The sequence below is a fragment of the Rhinoderma darwinii genome, chromosome 10, assembly GCF_050947455.1.
Source record: "Rhinoderma darwinii isolate aRhiDar2 chromosome 10, aRhiDar2.hap1, whole genome shotgun sequence".
NCBI lineage: Eukaryota > Metazoa > Chordata > Amphibia > Anura > Rhinodermatidae > Rhinoderma > Rhinoderma darwinii.
In genome coordinates this window covers 82,778,861-82,796,736 of record NC_134696.1, presented here as the reverse complement: position 1 = coordinate 82,796,736, position 17,876 = coordinate 82,778,861, and the positions used below count along the sequence as shown (strand labels likewise).

Below are 17,876 nucleotides of genomic sequence, written 5' to 3'. Positions count from 1 at the left end.
GCCTCCTTTTCCTCTTGGAGGTAGGGCAGGCACAGTAAGGCCGCACTGTTGGCCTACCTCATAGCGGGGTAACAGGGTGGGCTAGTCAACCCTGTACTACCATCCTAAAAGGGATAAAAAAAACAAATAGTTGGACCTGCAGGTAGGTCTGCCTCCTACAAACACATCTTCAGGTGGGATATAGCAGGTGGGAGGGCCTAACACTTCTCCTACTTAGTGTTCGCCTCCTAGTGGCAGCAGCTATACCCAAGCTCTCCTGTCCCCCTTAATGACATGGCCGAGAGAAATTGACTTCTCTAAGAACTGGCCTTAGTCATTCCAGTAGTCAGGATAACAGGACGGGCTCTCTGATCATTCGCTACCTGGTTTATGAGAATGTTCTCGGTCTCCTCATAGCTTTCCAAGGCTTTAGTGACCGAAGTCTTGAACCTATTGACCGAAAAACAACATCAGTGATCTATGAATTACACAAATCAAATTTTCAAAAACCTGCAAGCAGATTTTACGGAAGATACCTAGGTACAGTAGGAGCTCATAACAGTCTACAGGTGCCATGTTATGGATCCATACAATGCCTGTGTGCATGCGCCCTTTGCATAAAGTTTTTGCTAATCCCCCTCAGACCCTATCCTATACACCTGTATTTGTTTTTTCATTTGACCCACTCCCTATTGGAGAATTTAGTATAGAAGGACCACTTGGTTCCTTTTATCTAAATATTAAATTAAAGGGGCATTACCACAATCTTAATCCTCATTGAACCAACTTTTAAAATAAATATTTGCAATTTTAAGCAATTCACAAAAAACAACGGTTTCCTTCATTATCCCACCAAATGCCCCATAATATCAGCTTGATAGTGCCCGGTTGCCCCTAGATACATCCACTTGTAGTGCGTTTTTTCCCGGTCAATTATGCGCAGTCTAGCGCCCCTACTTTCGAGTGTTCTTCTTACTGTGCGATTTCGCTGCACACAGGGAGAACATGCGCAGTCTAGCGCTACTAGGGCAGCTCACGGTTCTAGCTCATAGAGGGGATCCCCCTAACTATGGCATCCCTGTGCCCAAACAAGGCATATGGACAGGGTTGTATTCATGAGACTACCCCTTTAATAAGCTCAATTATTTTCTATGACAGATTCAAAGCTATTTTTTTTTTTTTAAAGGACACCGAGTACACAGGTCAATAGATAGAGCAGTATTTTTTAAGAAATGTTTTAAAGCACTCACCGTTCATATTCATCTTGAGTGATAAGAAACTGCGTCTTCAGATTTGCCTCCCCTTGATGTGTCCACCAGTATTTATTTACTGCTTTAATGTGTTCTGGTCTGTGAAGGAAATTTAAAAAAAATCACCCCAGAAATAGCATATTTATTACGGTTGAGCGGAATCACAAACCACGTGTTCACTTCTAAACATACATTTAACCGTTTATAAACAGATTATCTATACAGGAAGCAGAGCAGTATATTGCTCTGATCCCGAGTGCCGTAACGGTGCAGCTTTGCTGCGACTACGAAATTGCGAAAAAGACGACTCCAATAAATACAGGTGTATAATTAACATACCTGACAATCATTTACATAAATGCTATCTGACAACTTATGTGTCAACAAGCAATTACCCCTCCCCCACCTCCCCAGAGCGTTGGTAACATGAGGTACTTCAGATCACCAACCATTACATGTGGCCTTAAGGCCCTTTTACACCGGCCGATTGAGACATCATTGATCGGTGCTCACTTGCTCTTGTGACACGGAGCTATGGATGTGGACGATCGCTCTTCCCCATACATCATGTAGACAGCGCGTCTCCCTGTTCACACAGGTAGATGTGCTGCCGACAATGATGATATTTCACTTTTTTAAAACGATACAAGCAGATGATCGAGCGTTTGCTCGTTCATCTGCTGATCGCTGCCATGTTTACACAGGGCAATTATCGATAACGAGCATTATATTAACATTATATTTGCCCGATAGTTGTCCAGTGTAAAACCCCCTTTACACTTAGGCTGAATTCAGACGACCGTAGTATACGTCCGTGTGACGGCCGTTAAAACAACGGCCGTCACACGGACACATGTATTTCAATAGGGCCGTTCACACGGCCGTTGTTTCAACAGACCGTGTGAAGGGTCCGTTGAAAAATAGAACATGTCCTATTTTCTTCCGTTTTCACGGATCCATCGATAACCCATAGACTTGAGTCTTTCATGAAAACGGGACCCACATGGGGGCAACGTGGACGTGAAAAACAGCCGGTTTTCACTCGTTCGCGTGAATCTGGCCTAAAGGCCCATTCAGACATGCAGTTGCATGTCAACCACCAGTTTTTATCGTGATCTTGTGCATTTTTCAATGCAGTTTTTTTTTTTTCTGCAACCACACTGAAATACGCATCAAATCGCAGTAAAAATGCATGTGGTTTTTATGCCCTTATTGCGTATTCAGACATTGTTGGTGCAGTTAAAACTTCACATAAACGTGAATAAATCACTGGGGTAGGACTGGAGTTTAAAAAATAACATTTACTAGTATTATATTATATAAAATGTGTAGACAAATACATGAAAAAAGACTTTGTTGCGGGAACAATAAATGAAACCATTAAACAATATCGATTTATATAAAACGGAAAGGTGTTTCCTAGGTCACCCATGGTTTGGTAAATCCAGCTTTATCTTTAACTCCCCTACCCGTTCCGTAGTACAGCAGGCTCAATTCCACTTTCCAGTGAAAGGAGGACTGGGAAACCTCTTAATTCGATTTGGAAAGCAATATTTTCCTTACAGCCAGCATAATCAGGGAAGATACGGCCAAAGTAGCCTAACAAGAAGTCAGGCTTAACAAAGTGTGCTGGAGCAGCATATATTAAATATATATGAATATATTAACATATTAATATACAGAATTTCTGAATCGGCAGAGGGTTTTGACAGCACATGTTTCTCCTGTGCTGGTATGAACGCCTGTGTCGGTGTCTGACGCCATCGCCTATCTGGACTTCACGCGTCATATTTAGCTTAGTATTCCCTCCCATTCTGTACACACCTCCCGTGACGTATCGGGAGGTGTGTATCCAAGGAGGAAACCAATACGCCGCCAGTATGACGGTGCACAGGCTCATGCGTCACCCAGCAGGGGCCGCACAAGGAACCTGGCCAACCTACTGTCCTCAAAGGCCCATTTACGTTATGCAGACCAAAGAGCTATAAAAAAAAACACCAAACACCGGGAGAGGTCTCTACAATAGACGTGTTCCAAAATCTGGTCATTAAGGACTTAATGGAAATTGATAATTCAAATAAACCCTCAAATCTAACGAGGAGAGAACACTAAGCGCTGATGTCGCTTGAGAAAGATGAGAAAATCATCATAGAAACTATTATATAGATATGGGTCGAGGAATTTTGAATGACAAATATATAGTTATGAAATTCTGAAAGAGGATCCTATCAAGCAATACAAAGAGGAACTCCTTAAAACCTTGAACCATGAAAAAAGTAGGAATTAGACCTACCGGTAATTGTATTTCCAGGAATCCATCATGACAGCACCACAGGAGGTTGCCCTATTGACCTCTATAGGGACAGGAAGACAGAGGTTAAAAGGCCATCCCACCACCCACTTGCCAGTGTTTTTCAATTACTACACCAGGATGCAACCAGATTTTATTTTTAGGGATAATAACGGACATGTTACTTGCACAAATCAGAATTTCAATAAAAAGGGAGGGAATGTAAGGGTGCGGTCACAATGGATTCCTGGAAATACAATTACCGGTAGGTCTAATTCCTACTTTCCAGTACATCCCTCATGACAGCACCACAGGAGCAATACCAAATTATAATGCTCAGGGCGGGACTACGGATTGGAGGACTTTTCTTCCACAACTTAAATCCGTATCTGACAGAACATCGAGCCTATAATGTTTGTAAAACGTATGATGGCTTGACCAGGTGGCAGCTCTGCAGATTTGGTCCATAGAGGCTTCTCTTCTTTCTGCCCAGGATGCTAAAACTGCCCTCGTTGAATGGGCTTTTATGCCTTGGGGGGGCACATAGTCCTTGAGACTTGTAGGCTTCTTGTATGGTAGTTTTCATTCATCTCGCTAGAGAGCCTTTTGAGGCTTTCTTTCCTCTATTCTTTCCACCATACAGGACAAATAGATTTTTATCTGGTCTCCAAGAGGAGGTTCTATCCAGATAATTAAGAATTGTTCGCCTGACATCCAGGAAATGGAACTTTTCTTCTTGTTGGTCTTTTGGATCTGGACAAAAGGAAGGTAGAATTATTTCTTGGTCTCTATGGAAGGCAGTAGACACTTTTGGAATAAAAGAAGGGTCTAGTTTTAGAGTGATCTTGTTTTCTTGAATTTTTAGGTAGGTTTCTAATGACTAAGAGATGGGATTTCGCCAATCCTTTTCACTGATGTAATAGCGACTAAAAACACAGATTTTAGCTATAAAAAAAAAAAAAAAAGTATATTAATTGAGTAGAGAGGATCGCAAACAGCCGTTAGAACTACATTTAAATCCCAGGTACATACCGATTTCTTTAGGGAAGGTTTCAATTTAGAAATTGATTGAGTGAATCTTCTGATCCACCTATGTTCAGTAATTGAGTATTGAAAAATTTGCTTAGAGCGGAAATTTGCACTTTTAAAAAAGGTACTAGGGCTGAGCTAAGATCGTTGAAATTACCTCGTCTTGGTTCCTCAGGATCTGCCTTTCAGGATCCAAGCTGACAATTTCAGAGTTTCTACTCCTTGAAAGAATAAGGGACCTTGGAAGAGAAGGTTCTTCTTGACTGGGAGCATGATAGGGTCTTCCAATGCCAGGTACTTTAGGATTGGACACCAGCTTCATTTTGGCCAATAGGGAAGAATGATAATGTGTCAAACCTTCCAGGATTTTCCTTTACACCACTGGAATTAGAAGAAACGGAGGAAAGGCATAGGCTAGATCCATGTCCCAGGGTTGGGATAATGAATCTACTCGCAATGGGTTCTCTGAGATTTAGGGAGAAGAATGCATCTACCTGGGAGTTTTTTCTCGTGGCGAATAGATCCGCTTGGGGATAACCCCACCTTTGGGTTAGGGATTGAAAAATTTGCCTGTTCAGGGACCATTCCCCAGGGTCTATTTTCTTCCAGCTTAGGAAGTCTGCCTTTTAGGTAGACCGCGGAGACAGATCAGACCATTTCTTCTGCCCAACTGAAGATTCGTGCAGAGAGTGCATGAAGAGGAGCGTGTCTTGCTCCCCCTTGATGGCGAAAAGAGGACACTGCCATTGTGTTGTCCGATAAGATTCTTACGTGCATCCCTTTTAGGATTGGCATAGCTTTTATGAATGTTTCCCATATGGTTTTAGTTCTCTGAAGTTTGAGGACATAATCTTCACCTGAGTGCCCTGTGCCCTGAAAAGGCTAGTCTTGGACCACAGACTCCCAGCCATGTTCGCTGGCATCTGTCGTAATTACCACATAAGAAGTTTTCCATGGGACCCCCTTGCTTATGTTGTTTGGGCAGAGCCACCAGTGGAGAGAGGACTTAACCGTCTCCGGAATCTGAATTTTTGAATTCAAGGAGTCTTGTTTCCGATCCCACTGGGATAGGATTCAATTCTGTATTCAATTTATTCCACGGAATGGACTGTATGCAAGACGTCTTCTCTTATGGAACAGGTGTTTTTCCCCCAAAATTTCCTCACTTTGGCCTGTAGAAGTATTTGTTTCTCCCTTGGGAAGAAGGAATGTTTGAGGGAGGAGTCGAACAGCACTCCTAGGAAGATCTTCTGTTTTTGTTTAAGTTGATTATCCATCCCAATTCCTGTAGTAGGAAAATAAACTGTAACCGATGGTTGTTTAGAATAGGCTGAGTATCTGCTGTCAGCAGGAAATAGTCTAGGTATGGGATGATCACTAGGTTTTGACTCCTTAAAAATGGCATAATCTCTGCCATAATTTTTGTAAATATTCTGGGGGCAGAGGAAATGCCGAAGGGGAGACAGACAAATTGGAAGTGAAGAATGGAAGAACCGTCCTGAATCGCAAATCTGAGGAATCTTTCGTAAGCTGGGTGGATAGGGACGTGATAGTACACATCTTTTAAATCTACCGTACACATTGATGCTTCTTTCCTTATTAGAGGAGTAGTCGATCTGATAGAATCCATTTTTAACCTGCGATATTTCACCCATTTGTTAAATATTTTCAGGTTGATGATCGTCCTGTAAGAACCATTTGGTTTTTTGACCAAGAAGATTTTTGAGTAGTGGCCCTTGAATCTTTCATTGTGGGGTGAGTAATCGCTTTTAATTGTAGACATTTCTGGACGTCCAAGAAGAGAAATTGATTGAGATCTCTTGATTGGACTTGATTGGTTAATTGAAACTCCTCTATCTTGTACCCCTCTTCTATAATTTGTAGAACCCAATGGTTCTGGGTTACTCTGGTCCACTTGGTATACAAATGTAGGAGTCTTCCCCCTACACTTCTGGCTTCATTGCTTTGAGGGCTGTAATGAGTTATTGGGGTTGAGGAGATATCCTCGACCCCTGCCACCCTTGGGGTAACTCCAGCGGCCCGACTTTCCTTTATCTCTGTAAAGTTGTTTCCCTCTATTGGCGAAACTGAGGAGTCTTTTTAGGTTTCTCTTCTGGAAACCCCTTTTTCCTATCCATTGCGCTTTCCAGCAGGTTATCCAGGAGAGGTCCAAACATCAGGGATCCTGTGACTGGGATGGAGCACAGCTTGTTTTTGGATTTCGTGTCTCCTGACCACATCTTGAGCCACAATGCTCTTCTAGCAGCATTTGACAGAGCCCCATTCCTGGCAGCACATCTAATGGATTCAGCTGATGCATCTACCAGGAATCCCGTTGCCATTTTTAGTAAGATTCGAAAAGATTTTCTCTTGACGTTTTCAATCATTAAATGGGCCTCTAGTTGGTTTAACCAAATAAACATCGATCTTGCTACAGATGTGGCAGCAATATTTGTGGAAATTAAAGTGGATTAAGATTCCCAAGCTCTTTTAAGCAGTCCGTCTGCTTTCCAGTCCATGGGGTATTTTAACTGAGTGGAATCTTCGAAGGGGATAGCGTTTTTTTTAGCAATCCTAGTTACCGGGACATCAACCTTTGGGATCTCATCCCAAGGTTTCGTGTCTAATGGATCAAAGAGAAGTCTGTTTTTGAATCCTCTTGAAATTAAGAGTTTTTTCAGAATCCTCCCATTCCGCCGTTACCATTTTCCGAAGATTTTCATTCACTGGGAAAATCTGTGTTTTCCTTTCTGTCAGGGCACCAAACATTTAATCTTTGATGATATGGGGTTGGTTTTCTTCTTGGATATCTATGGTCTCCTGCATTGCCTGGATTAAGGTATCGGACATATCAGAAGAAAAGTAAAAGATGTTCTGTGTGGAAGAGGTTGAAGGTAAGAGTTCGCCTCCTAATTCACCCTCCGATAAATAATAACATTCCTGCTCAGAGTAAGACCCCTGAGACGGTGGGCACCATTTTTGTTCTAATTCTGTCCATGTTTTTTTTGCACAGGAGTGTGACAGTTTCTTGAGGAGGGGCGAGGGAGGCTACTGACTGACTCACTTCCTCACGAATAATAGCCCTCAGTTCAGACAAACGTAGGCTGTTCTTTCAGTAGTTTTGTGATACAATCCTGACAACGGTTTCTTATGCGAATAATTTTCCCACAAATCGCACATTTTTTTTTTAGGGTCGGTTTGTCTCTAAGTGGAATCTTTATCCTAGAGAAAACAAAGGCAGATAAAGCAAGGTTTACTTACATACCGAGTCATAACCCTTACCCCAAGGGTGAGACTCACATGAACCTGGGACATATCTGGAATTCCATCAGAACGAGGTAGTTCCATCACCGCAACAAGCAAATAATCCAAATATCCAAGTCAAAAGATATATGCTCTAAGGCTGTATATATAAATCCACGATCGAGGTATTAGCGCTAACACAAACCTGTGCGGGTCCCTTTATATGCTGACGTTTTTGAATTTCCCACCTTCCGAGATGGCCACGGACCGGAAGTAGCCCGACGTAATTTCCGGTGATGCGGCTACTCCGAGATGCAGCCGTGTCACAGCTGTCGACTCGTCACTTCCGGCTACTTACAAGGATACTTCCGACGCACCAAACCTATGGAGGCCCCCACATGGATCTCGCAGCCCCTTGGCCAAAGCCTGGACTTGGGAATCCCGAACCAGCACGCTACCGGAATCCAGCCTAGGATTCCTAAGGTAGGCACTTCGGTTGGGGAGCTAAGGGACCTCTCATTAGAGAGGTATTTAGCCTAGGCACATAGGGGGTAACAGTAGGGGAAGTACGCGGACTCCCCGATCTCGCCCCCTGCCCTAATTCTCTAGGAGCAATCTCTCTCTGCTACTGACCCTGTAGGGACAAGAAGAACACTGGCAAGTGGGTGGACGGAGGCTTGAGAAAGCGTGTCTATGCGAAACAGCTGTTGCCTGTAATCTGTGTACTCCGTCTCTCCCCCCACTTCACTTTTTGAGCAATACAGCATTTGAAAACGTCGAATACGGTGAGTGCGGCTCGATTTCCTTCTTCATTCATTGAGTTACAAATGAACTTTTCTTGCTGAGCCAGCACCTCCCTTGACACACAACGGAACAGTGTGTATGCTACCTCGGCAGTGACCTGCCAAACGTCCGGAGGACTATTTATTACAGCAGTGCCGACTTATTTTCTTTTTACTGCTGCCTTTTGACCTCTGTCTTCCTGTCCCTATAGAGGTCAATAGGGCAACCTCCTGTGGTGCAGTCATGAGGGATGTACTGGAAATAGAGAATCATATAGATTTAAATGAATATAGATTCATGGCAATTGAGAAACCCCAAACTCTTACCTTCTATGCTCTTCCAAAAATACACAAGGGGATTACCCCTCTTAAGGGCCGTCCAATAGTGTCAGGAATAGGGGGATTAATGAAAAACTTGGGGGTTTATCTAGACAAAATACTCAGAAATTTTGTATAGGCATAACCGTCGTACACGAGATACAATGAATCTACTATCTAAAATTGAGGACCTCACGGTGGACCATAACACTATCTTAGCCAGGTTAGATGTTGAGGCGCTATATTCATCTATTCCACACGAGATGGGCTTAAAGGCAGTTGATTACTTGCTTAGCACAAGAGGGACTCACTTAACACGAAACCACTTTCTCTTTAACGGTCTTATCTACCACCAGCTATGGGGCACTGCCATGGGTAATTCCTGTGCGCCCACATACGCTAACCTGCTCCTGGGCTTGTGGGAAGAGACCATGGTATTCTCGGACGAACATCATCATCTGAATCTTCCAAAGCTAATGTGGGCACTTTACATAGATGACGTATTTGTCCTATGGGGGGGGACCGGAGAAAGATTTGGAACAATACGTAAACCTGTTGAATGACAACTGCATTGGTCTAAGATTTACATTTGAGTTTAATTTAAAAACCCTACCCTTTTTTGACATCCAGATCACTAAAGATAGTAAAGGAGGCCTAGAGTCAACCATATATAGGAAGCCAACATCTACAAACAGCCTACTTAGGTGGGAGAGCTACCATCCAAACCCATTGAAAAGAAGTATACCCAAGGTGCAATTCCTAAGGTTAAAAAGGAATTGCTCTAATATAGGTGAATTTGGAGAACAAGAGAGGGAATTCAAACAGATTTCTTGAAAGAGGCTACCCATTAAAAACCGTTAAGGAAACATACACACATGAAGTAAAACAAAGTCGGGAAGAACTCCTTGTTCCCCGGAAAAAAAAAAAAGAACTCACCAAACAGCCCATAAGACTAATAGGCACATTTGATAGGGCCAATCAGACGATCAAGGGTATACTCCAAAAACACTGGGGTCTCCTCCAAATTGATACGGCCCTTACGGAAGCCATTTCACCATGGGCACAGGTCAATATATTGAAAAGGGAGTATTGGGGATAGAGTCACACAAAGCCACTTAAGGCGCCAAAGACAAGGTTGTTGGCTAGATAATAAAAAAAAAAAAAAAAGTCAATGGTTGCTATAAATGTGGACACTGTAAAGCAGGGGTCTCAAGCACGCGGCCCGCATGCGGCCCCTGGGTCTGTCATCTGCGGCCCGCGGGACACAGAGCCGCTAGTATCGGCTCTGCTCCGAGACTCTGGAATTCCCTGACATCGCTGTCCACATATGAACAGCGATGTCTGGGGCTTCCCCAGAGCTGGAGTCCCAGGCAGAGCGCTAGTACAGGCTCTGCTTTGGGACTCTGGAATTCCCTGACATATCTGCCCATATATGGACAGTGTGTCAGGGTCTTCCCCAGAGCGGAGTCCCGGGCAGAGCGCTATTATCGGCTCTGCTCCGGGACTCTGGGTAGCCTCTGACATCGCTGTCCATACATCGACAATGATGTCAGGGGCTTCCCCAGAGATGTCAGGAGCACAGCTGGAGTCCCAGGAAGAGCCTACTAGCGCTCTGCCTGGGACTCCAGCTCTGGGGTTGCCCCTGACATCTCTGTCCATATATTGACAGTGATGTCAGGAGCAGAGCTGGAATCCCAGGCAGAGTGCCAGAAGCGGCTCTGCTCCGGGACTCCAGCTCTGGGCAAGCCCCTGACATCACTGTGGCAGCCTCCACAGAGGGCACTGCGGCAGCCTCCACAGAGGGCACTGCGGCAGCCTCCACAGAGGGCACTGCGGCAGCCTCCACAGAGGGCACTGCGGCACTATCTAAAAAGGGGCTGCCCAATCTTGACATGTGTGCTAACTGAGCCGCCGGACTGCATTTAGCGACACTTAGGCTGGGTTCACACGACCTATTTTCAGACGTAAACGAGGCGTATTATGCCTCGTTTTACGTCTGAAAATAGGGCTACAATACGTCGGCAAACATCTGCCCATTCATTTAAATGGGTTTGCCGACGTATTGTGCAGACGACTTGTAATTTACGCGTCGTCGTTTGACAGCTGTCAAACGACGACGCGTAAATGAACTGCCTCGGCAAAGTAGTGCAGGGCACTTCTTTGCCACGTAATTTGAGCTGTTCTTCATTGAACTCAATGAAGCACAGCTCAAGATTTACGAGCGTCTCAGACGGCTCGCAAAATGCGAGGAGCATTTACGTGTGAAACGAGGCAGCTGTTAACAGTCTGTCTTTTCACACGTAAATGCCTCTCATCGTGTGAACATACCCTTAAACTGGAAAGCTGGATTGTTGAAATAAGCACGTGGAGAAAGATCTCAAATTTTAAACCTAGCGCTATTATAGTAATGTAGTATTATTATTCTAGTAATATAGTGTTATAGTAGTTCAAATAACTAATTGATTAACAATAATTTTGTATTGTATCAAATTTGAAAGTAATGCGGCCCGTCAACTTCCCATTTTTTCTATATGCGGCCCACTTACCCGGCCGAGTTTGAGACCCCTGCTGTAAAGCATGCCCGCTGGTAGAGAATATAAAACAATTTGTAGGTTCACATACAGGAGAGAATTACGAAATCAAAGACTTCATAAACTGTAGCTCAAAAAATGTGATCTACAAGATTACATGTGGCTGCCCTCCCTTATATAGGGAAAACAACTAGAGAATGGAGATAAAGAATGAGAGACACAAACCGGTGGCTAGACATGTACATTTACACCATAAGGGGGATACAAGATGTCTAAAATTTACGGCCATCGAATTGATTAACCCAACCAAAAGGGAAGGTGATATAGCTAAGGTTTTGCAAAGGGAATCAAGGTGGATTTTTAAAATTGGCTCAATTATGTCCAATGGAATAAATGAGCAACCTAATTATACATGTTTTCTACAATCCCCATCAAAGGTTAGGATACGAGATAGATTGTCTATGTAAATATCATCTTTCTTCAAAGCCTGAAATATTGAAAATGTAATACATCAGAGTGTAGACCACCCAAATACATAAATATTGGGTGAACTGCTAGAAATATCCGATTAGCAATTTAGAGCATACTAGAACACTAATGTAATACCAATCCCAACCTATTGTTGTAACTAGAATATAAATGTAATAGGTGCAGTCTATCCAAACATTATGATGGTTCTTTATGGACATGCACAGCGGTCTTATTAGGACCACTCCAGATTAGACAGAAACACCCTCTTCTATTCACTGGCCTGTGCATCGCCACAGTTTAGGTCACATTGTGGTAATGAGCGTCAATGTCTGATGCTCGTTGGTCACCTACCCGCCATGGGCTATCGCACTGTGGTGGTGCAGTTATGGGCGGCCCCGACTGGGTGACGCATTAGCCTGTTAGGAGGAACTGGGCACCGTCGTCATACTGGCAGCGTATCAGTTTCCGCCTTGGATACACACCTCCCGATATGTCACGGAAGGTGTGTACAGAATGGGATGGAATACCAAGCAAGGACAGGTGAAGCCCAGATAGGCAACGACGTCAGACACCGACACAGGCGTTCATACCAGCACAGGAGAAACATGTGCTGTCAAAACCCCCTGCCACTGCAGAAATTCTGTATATTAATATGTGGCACACTTTGTTAAGCCTGACTTCTTGTTAGGCTACTTTGGCCATATCTCCCCATATGAATTCTGGCTGTAAGGAAACGCGTCGGGAGAAAGAAAATATCGCTTTCTAAATCGGATAAAGAGGTTTCCCAGTCCCCTTACTGGAAAGAGGAATTGACCCCACTGTACTACGGAACGGGTAGGGGGGTTAATGACCCCAGAAAAAGCTGGATTTACCAAACCATGACATAGGAAACGCCTTTCCATTAATATAAATCGATAGTGTTTCTTTTTTGGAGCATTCACAAACCTTGTGTACCAATACAAGGGTTTGATATACAATAACCTCTACTGATTGCATCCTTGACCAACACGGTAAAGACTGAACAGTTTAATTTATTGTTCCTGCAACAGGGAGAAAGTATTTTTTCACGTATTTAGGTCTACACATTTCATATGATACTAGTAAAAGTTATTTTTTAAACTCCAGTCCTATCCCAGTGATTTATTTGCTAAACTAAGTGGAGTATATTACTCTACAAGATATCTTTGGTGAAAGGTGTCGAAATTCACCATTTATATTCAATTCATATAAATGCGGTTGTGGTTTTTACAGGTTAAACACGTTAAATAAATGTGTATCACCTATAAAAACGCATCAAAAACGGTAGCGAATTGCATTAAAAAAAAACCTGCATGTGATTTTTATGCAGTTTCAACCGTAACGTCTGACTACACCCTTAGGCCACTTTCATAGGAAAGTCTTTTGGATCACCATTTGTAAGCCCAAAGCCAGAAGTGGATTCTACACAGAGTGCAGTTTGGCCACACTACTATGTTCACACATTCAAGATTCTGTCAGCATTTAGGCTAAATCCTGAGGATCCGCCAACAGTGCACGTGAAAGGAATATTTACTACACTCAGGAAAATATCCTTGTGGAATAAATGAAAGAAATGCGGATTTTAAAAATCCACAGAATGTTCATCAGAACGTCAGATTCTGTGCTCAAAAGCAGTGGATAAGTTCCATTTAATTACAACGAATCTAATCCGCTTGCGGATCCAGTTGCCAATCCACGGCAGAAATCAGTTTTAGCCACGGAGTCCTTATGCAGATTTTATAAAAAAGAAATAAAAAATTCACAGCAGATATGCTTATGGAAAACCGGTGCGGAGTGCACATGGCCTTCGAGCGCTAGCTTCGACCGATTTACCGCTATTTAGGCCAGATTCACACCAACGAGTGCTATCTCGGAAGTGTAAAATGGCAGTTTTTCACGTTCGGGTCCCGTTTTCACAGATTCCCATAGACTTGAGTCTATCGAAGGATCCGTGAATACGGGAGATAATAGGACATGTTCTATTTTTCAACAGACGCGTCACTGTCTGTTGAAACAACAGCCGTGTGAACGGCCCCATTGAAATACATGCGTCTGTGCAATGGCCATTGTTTTAACAGCCGTCACACGGACACATACTACGGTCGTCTGAATTTAGCCTTACTGGCATGATTAGAACATCTAGTAACCTAGGCCACGCTATACCTGCACAAGTGTTCCAGCATTCCTCCAAATAGAACGGTCAAGTTCCCATCACTCGTGTGTTTTTTTACTTCTTCCGCACAGCAGTGGCACCAAAACTTCTGTTCATGCTCTTGAGGGTCAAACTTTACCACTTTGGCAACTTTAATCACTTTTCGTGCAGCTGCCACCTAGAAGAAAAAAGTTAGTTTATAGTAGAATATACGAAGAGCGGCTTTAGTCATCTGTAAGTGCCTTTATTATAAAGTGGAAACGTTGTGGAGCAAGTGGCAGGTCATAAGGTCTCAGTACGTGGGCATTTAGCTGTGTCCACGCCATCCAGCCGTATACTACAGCTGATATTCTGCTGCAATGGACGGGTTTAGAGAACTTTGATCTGCACGGTTTTAGATGCCCCAGTTAATAGAGACCAGGGCATCTAAGTGGTTAGACAGCAGGAGGGGGCTGTATCCCATGTTCCCTTTTGGGGTGGCTGATCCTGCTTAAAACCCCTCCCCCAGCAGTACAGATTAGCAGCAGCACCAATGGGGATGCAGGGAAGCAAAAAAAGATTAAAGGTTTTTTTTAATGCTAGAAATACTGCAAATTACTTTAAAACCCGCTATTAACCGGTTGCTGGCTAAGGCCAATTATGATCGTCATAAGCGGCAGAACGTGGCTGCATTAGGACAAGAATACTCATCCTGCTGATCGAGCGAGCACAGCAAGTGTGCCCGTGCTGTCAGGAGAATGGCAATAGATATGATACACAGGCCAGTACATTATAGTTGAAAAATAAAATTAGAAAATTTAAAATCTCCCTATGGGATAAAAAATATATATTTTTATTTACAATAAACAAGCTTTATTAAAAATAAATCCCAAAACATAAAATATACTCATATTTTGTATCGTCACAGCCATAAGTCAGCACAATAAATATATAGCGTAATTTATCATGATTGGTGTATGCTATAAACAGTAAAAAAAACACTGCAAAACAGTTCTCTATTTTAGCCAAAATAAAAATTTATAAAAAATTAGATGTGAATGTATATGTATATAAATGTCTAACAGTTTAAGGCCCTGTTCACACAGTTTTTTTGCAGGCAGAAAAAATCTGCCTCAAAGTTCCTTCGGGAATGTGAGGCAAATTTTTAACTGCCTACGCTTTTTTTTCTGCGGTTTTTGTTGCATTTTTCGCTAGCAGCCCTTGAAGCTATTGCAAGGACAGCGGGCAAAAAACAATCAGAATCGAGCGTTGTCGGATTTTTCTACCTCCCATGGATTTCAATGGGAGGTCAGCGACACAAACTGCGACAAGAAAGACCATGCAAAAGCCATCAAGGAAAAAGAAAAACACCTCCCATTGAAATCAATGGGTAGCGATTTTGGACATTTTTTAGCGCGGATTCAGACACGGTTTCCGCGTCAAAAACTCAGTTTGAACGGACCCCAAGACTTTTAGCATGAAACGGATTCATGGGGATAATCCCTTTAGGTGAACATAGACTTACAATATGTTTTCTCATCATTGGGATACACAGAGACCTGAATGATACTCCCAATGTAAAACATGTGCCGAGGGGTCTCATATCTTCAAATACCATTATAGTAGTAAAAAGATCATTACAAAATGGTCCCGAATTCCACTTAGCATAAATCCGCATGTAGAGACCGCGGTAGGGGGCGACATGAAAAAAAACAAAACACACACGGACATAAACAAGCATTGCAAAACCGTGCCTGTGGTTGGCTGCATCGGTCACATGGGACGCAACATCATCCGAGGAGAAAGATCAGGAGGAAGAAGCAGGGAGAACTAGGTAAGTATACATTTTGTTTTTTCTGAGTTTAGATTTTTGTGCCAGAATCACTGTGATTCCGCCACAAAAGTAGCAACACTTAGTCATTTGTTGCGGGTTTTGCATCCCCATTGAATTCAATGGGCAAAACCCACAACAACAAAAAAAGCACTGAAATGCAGCATGCTACGGATTTAAATTCCGCACCGCAAGTCAATTTATCAATGTTTTCGCTGCGTTTTTTCCTGCAACGTGGGCATGAGATTTTCAAAATCGCATCCACTTTGCTGCTACTCTAAATGCTGCGGGAATATCCACATACAATTCGGTTGCGGAAATTGCGCAGTTTACACTACGTGGGAGCCCGGCCCAGAGAATGCGACTTCAAGGCCACGCCCCTTATCAAGACAATGGTGCAGATTTATCAAAAAAGCATTTTACAGTAAAATTGCCCTTGAGTCCCACAGCAACCAATCGCCTATCATTTTTTTTTCCAACAGAACTCCGATTGGCTGCTATGGGCAACAAGAATAGTTTTACTATTGTACCAATGTGTCAGCGGGCTTCATAAAGATGGCTTCTGTGCTGCACGCCATTTTTGTTATGATATTACATCTCCCACATTGTTGGAACAGCAGAACTAGTCAAGAGAAACGCCGGAGAATGAAAGCAACAACATAGTCCCTGCTGTGACCCATACAACATGCCATACGGAGGGCTGCAGCCGCCACTTCATGTACATACATCACCTTATCACTGAACGCACGGAGGACGCACGCCAGCCGCTGCCGGTGTCCTTTCTCATAGACATGTTTCCTCCTGCTGGAGAACACCGTCCTGCGACACACACCGCACTCGTACACCGCCATCTTCCCCGGAGGTGGAGAGGGCGCCAGAGCTTCCGTACTCAAGTCATGTGTGGCCACGCCCACACACAGTATCATGTGATCTCGCAGTAACGAATTGGAAAGCCTTATATGTACTGTACGTCGGGCAGGAGAAGTGTGTCTGCGCTGAATGAGGAGCTGGTACGGCTGGGGAGGGGCAGCGTGCAGTGAATATCATTGTGAAAATAGAGGGAGGGGCTAATGAGGAGGTGAACGCTTGAATCCGCATTAAAAACGGTATCCAAAAATCGCATACGGTTTGATGCATTTTTCAATACAGTTTTTTACTGCTACCACATCGAAAATCACATGCAGTTTTTAGATGTGGTTTTTCAATGCGGATTTAGCCGCGCCTCAACCGCATCGTGTGAATGTTCACACAGAGTTTTTTGCAGGAGGAAAATTCCTCCTGCAAAAACTGCTCCAGTGGGTTTTTGCACAGTGGTGTGACAAAAACTCGTCAAAACACTCGTCGAGGTTTTTTTTTTCCTCTCTCTGACTCATTGAAATGGGGTTTTGGAGGCGGAAACCGCCTCAAGATGGGTCATGTTGCTTCTTTTTACTTAGGCTATGTTCACACGGAGTATTTTGCCAAGTTTTTTGACGCGGAAACCGCGTCGCAAAACTCGGCAAAAACGGCCCGAGAACACCTCCCATTGATTTCAATGGGAGGCGTCGGCGTCTTTTTCCCGCGAGCAGTAAAACTGCCTCGCTGGAAAAAGAAGCGACATGCCCTATCTCCGGGCGCTTCCGCCTCTGACCTCCCATTGACTTCAATGGGAGGCAGAGAAAGCGTATTTCGCGCTGTTTTATGCCCGCGGCGCTCAATGGCCGCGGGCGAAAAACGCCGCCAAAATCGGCGTGCAGGGAGAGGAAAATCTGCCTCAAAGTTCCAAACTGAATTTTGAGGCAGATATTCCTCCCCCAAAATACTCCGTGTGAATGTATTCATTAAGAGATTTAAAAATATTTGGAGAATGACGATGAAAAAAACTGTTCCCCGACAGAGCCCCATGCACAGACCACAAGAAGACCCCTCAGGTCACATCACATTTCAGCCAGCGAAATTCTACGGACACATTATGTGTACAGCTATGGGGGGGCATTATACTGTGTGGGGGGCATTATACTGTG

The 17,876-nt window shown here is 43.6% G+C and overlaps 1 protein-coding gene across 1 annotated transcript in view; it reads right to left on the bottom strand.

The window, feature by feature from the left end:
* Positions 1-16,806, bottom strand: part of CENATAC (centrosomal AT-AC splicing factor) — a 32,843-nt gene extending 16,037 nt beyond the window's left edge. The window contains exons 1-4 of the mRNA XM_075840123.1: positions 16,605-16,806; positions 14,075-14,241; positions 1,230-1,328; positions 363-429 (exon numbers count right to left, since the gene is read on the bottom strand). Of these exons, the coding sequence (XP_075696238.1) occupies positions 363-429; positions 1,230-1,328; positions 14,075-14,241; positions 16,605-16,799 (528 nt within the window). The 5' untranslated portion in view covers positions 16,800-16,806. The remainder of the gene's footprint in view (positions 1-362; positions 430-1,229; positions 1,329-14,074; positions 14,242-16,604) is intronic.
* Between the last annotated feature and the right edge of the window lie 1,070 nt (positions 16,807-17,876).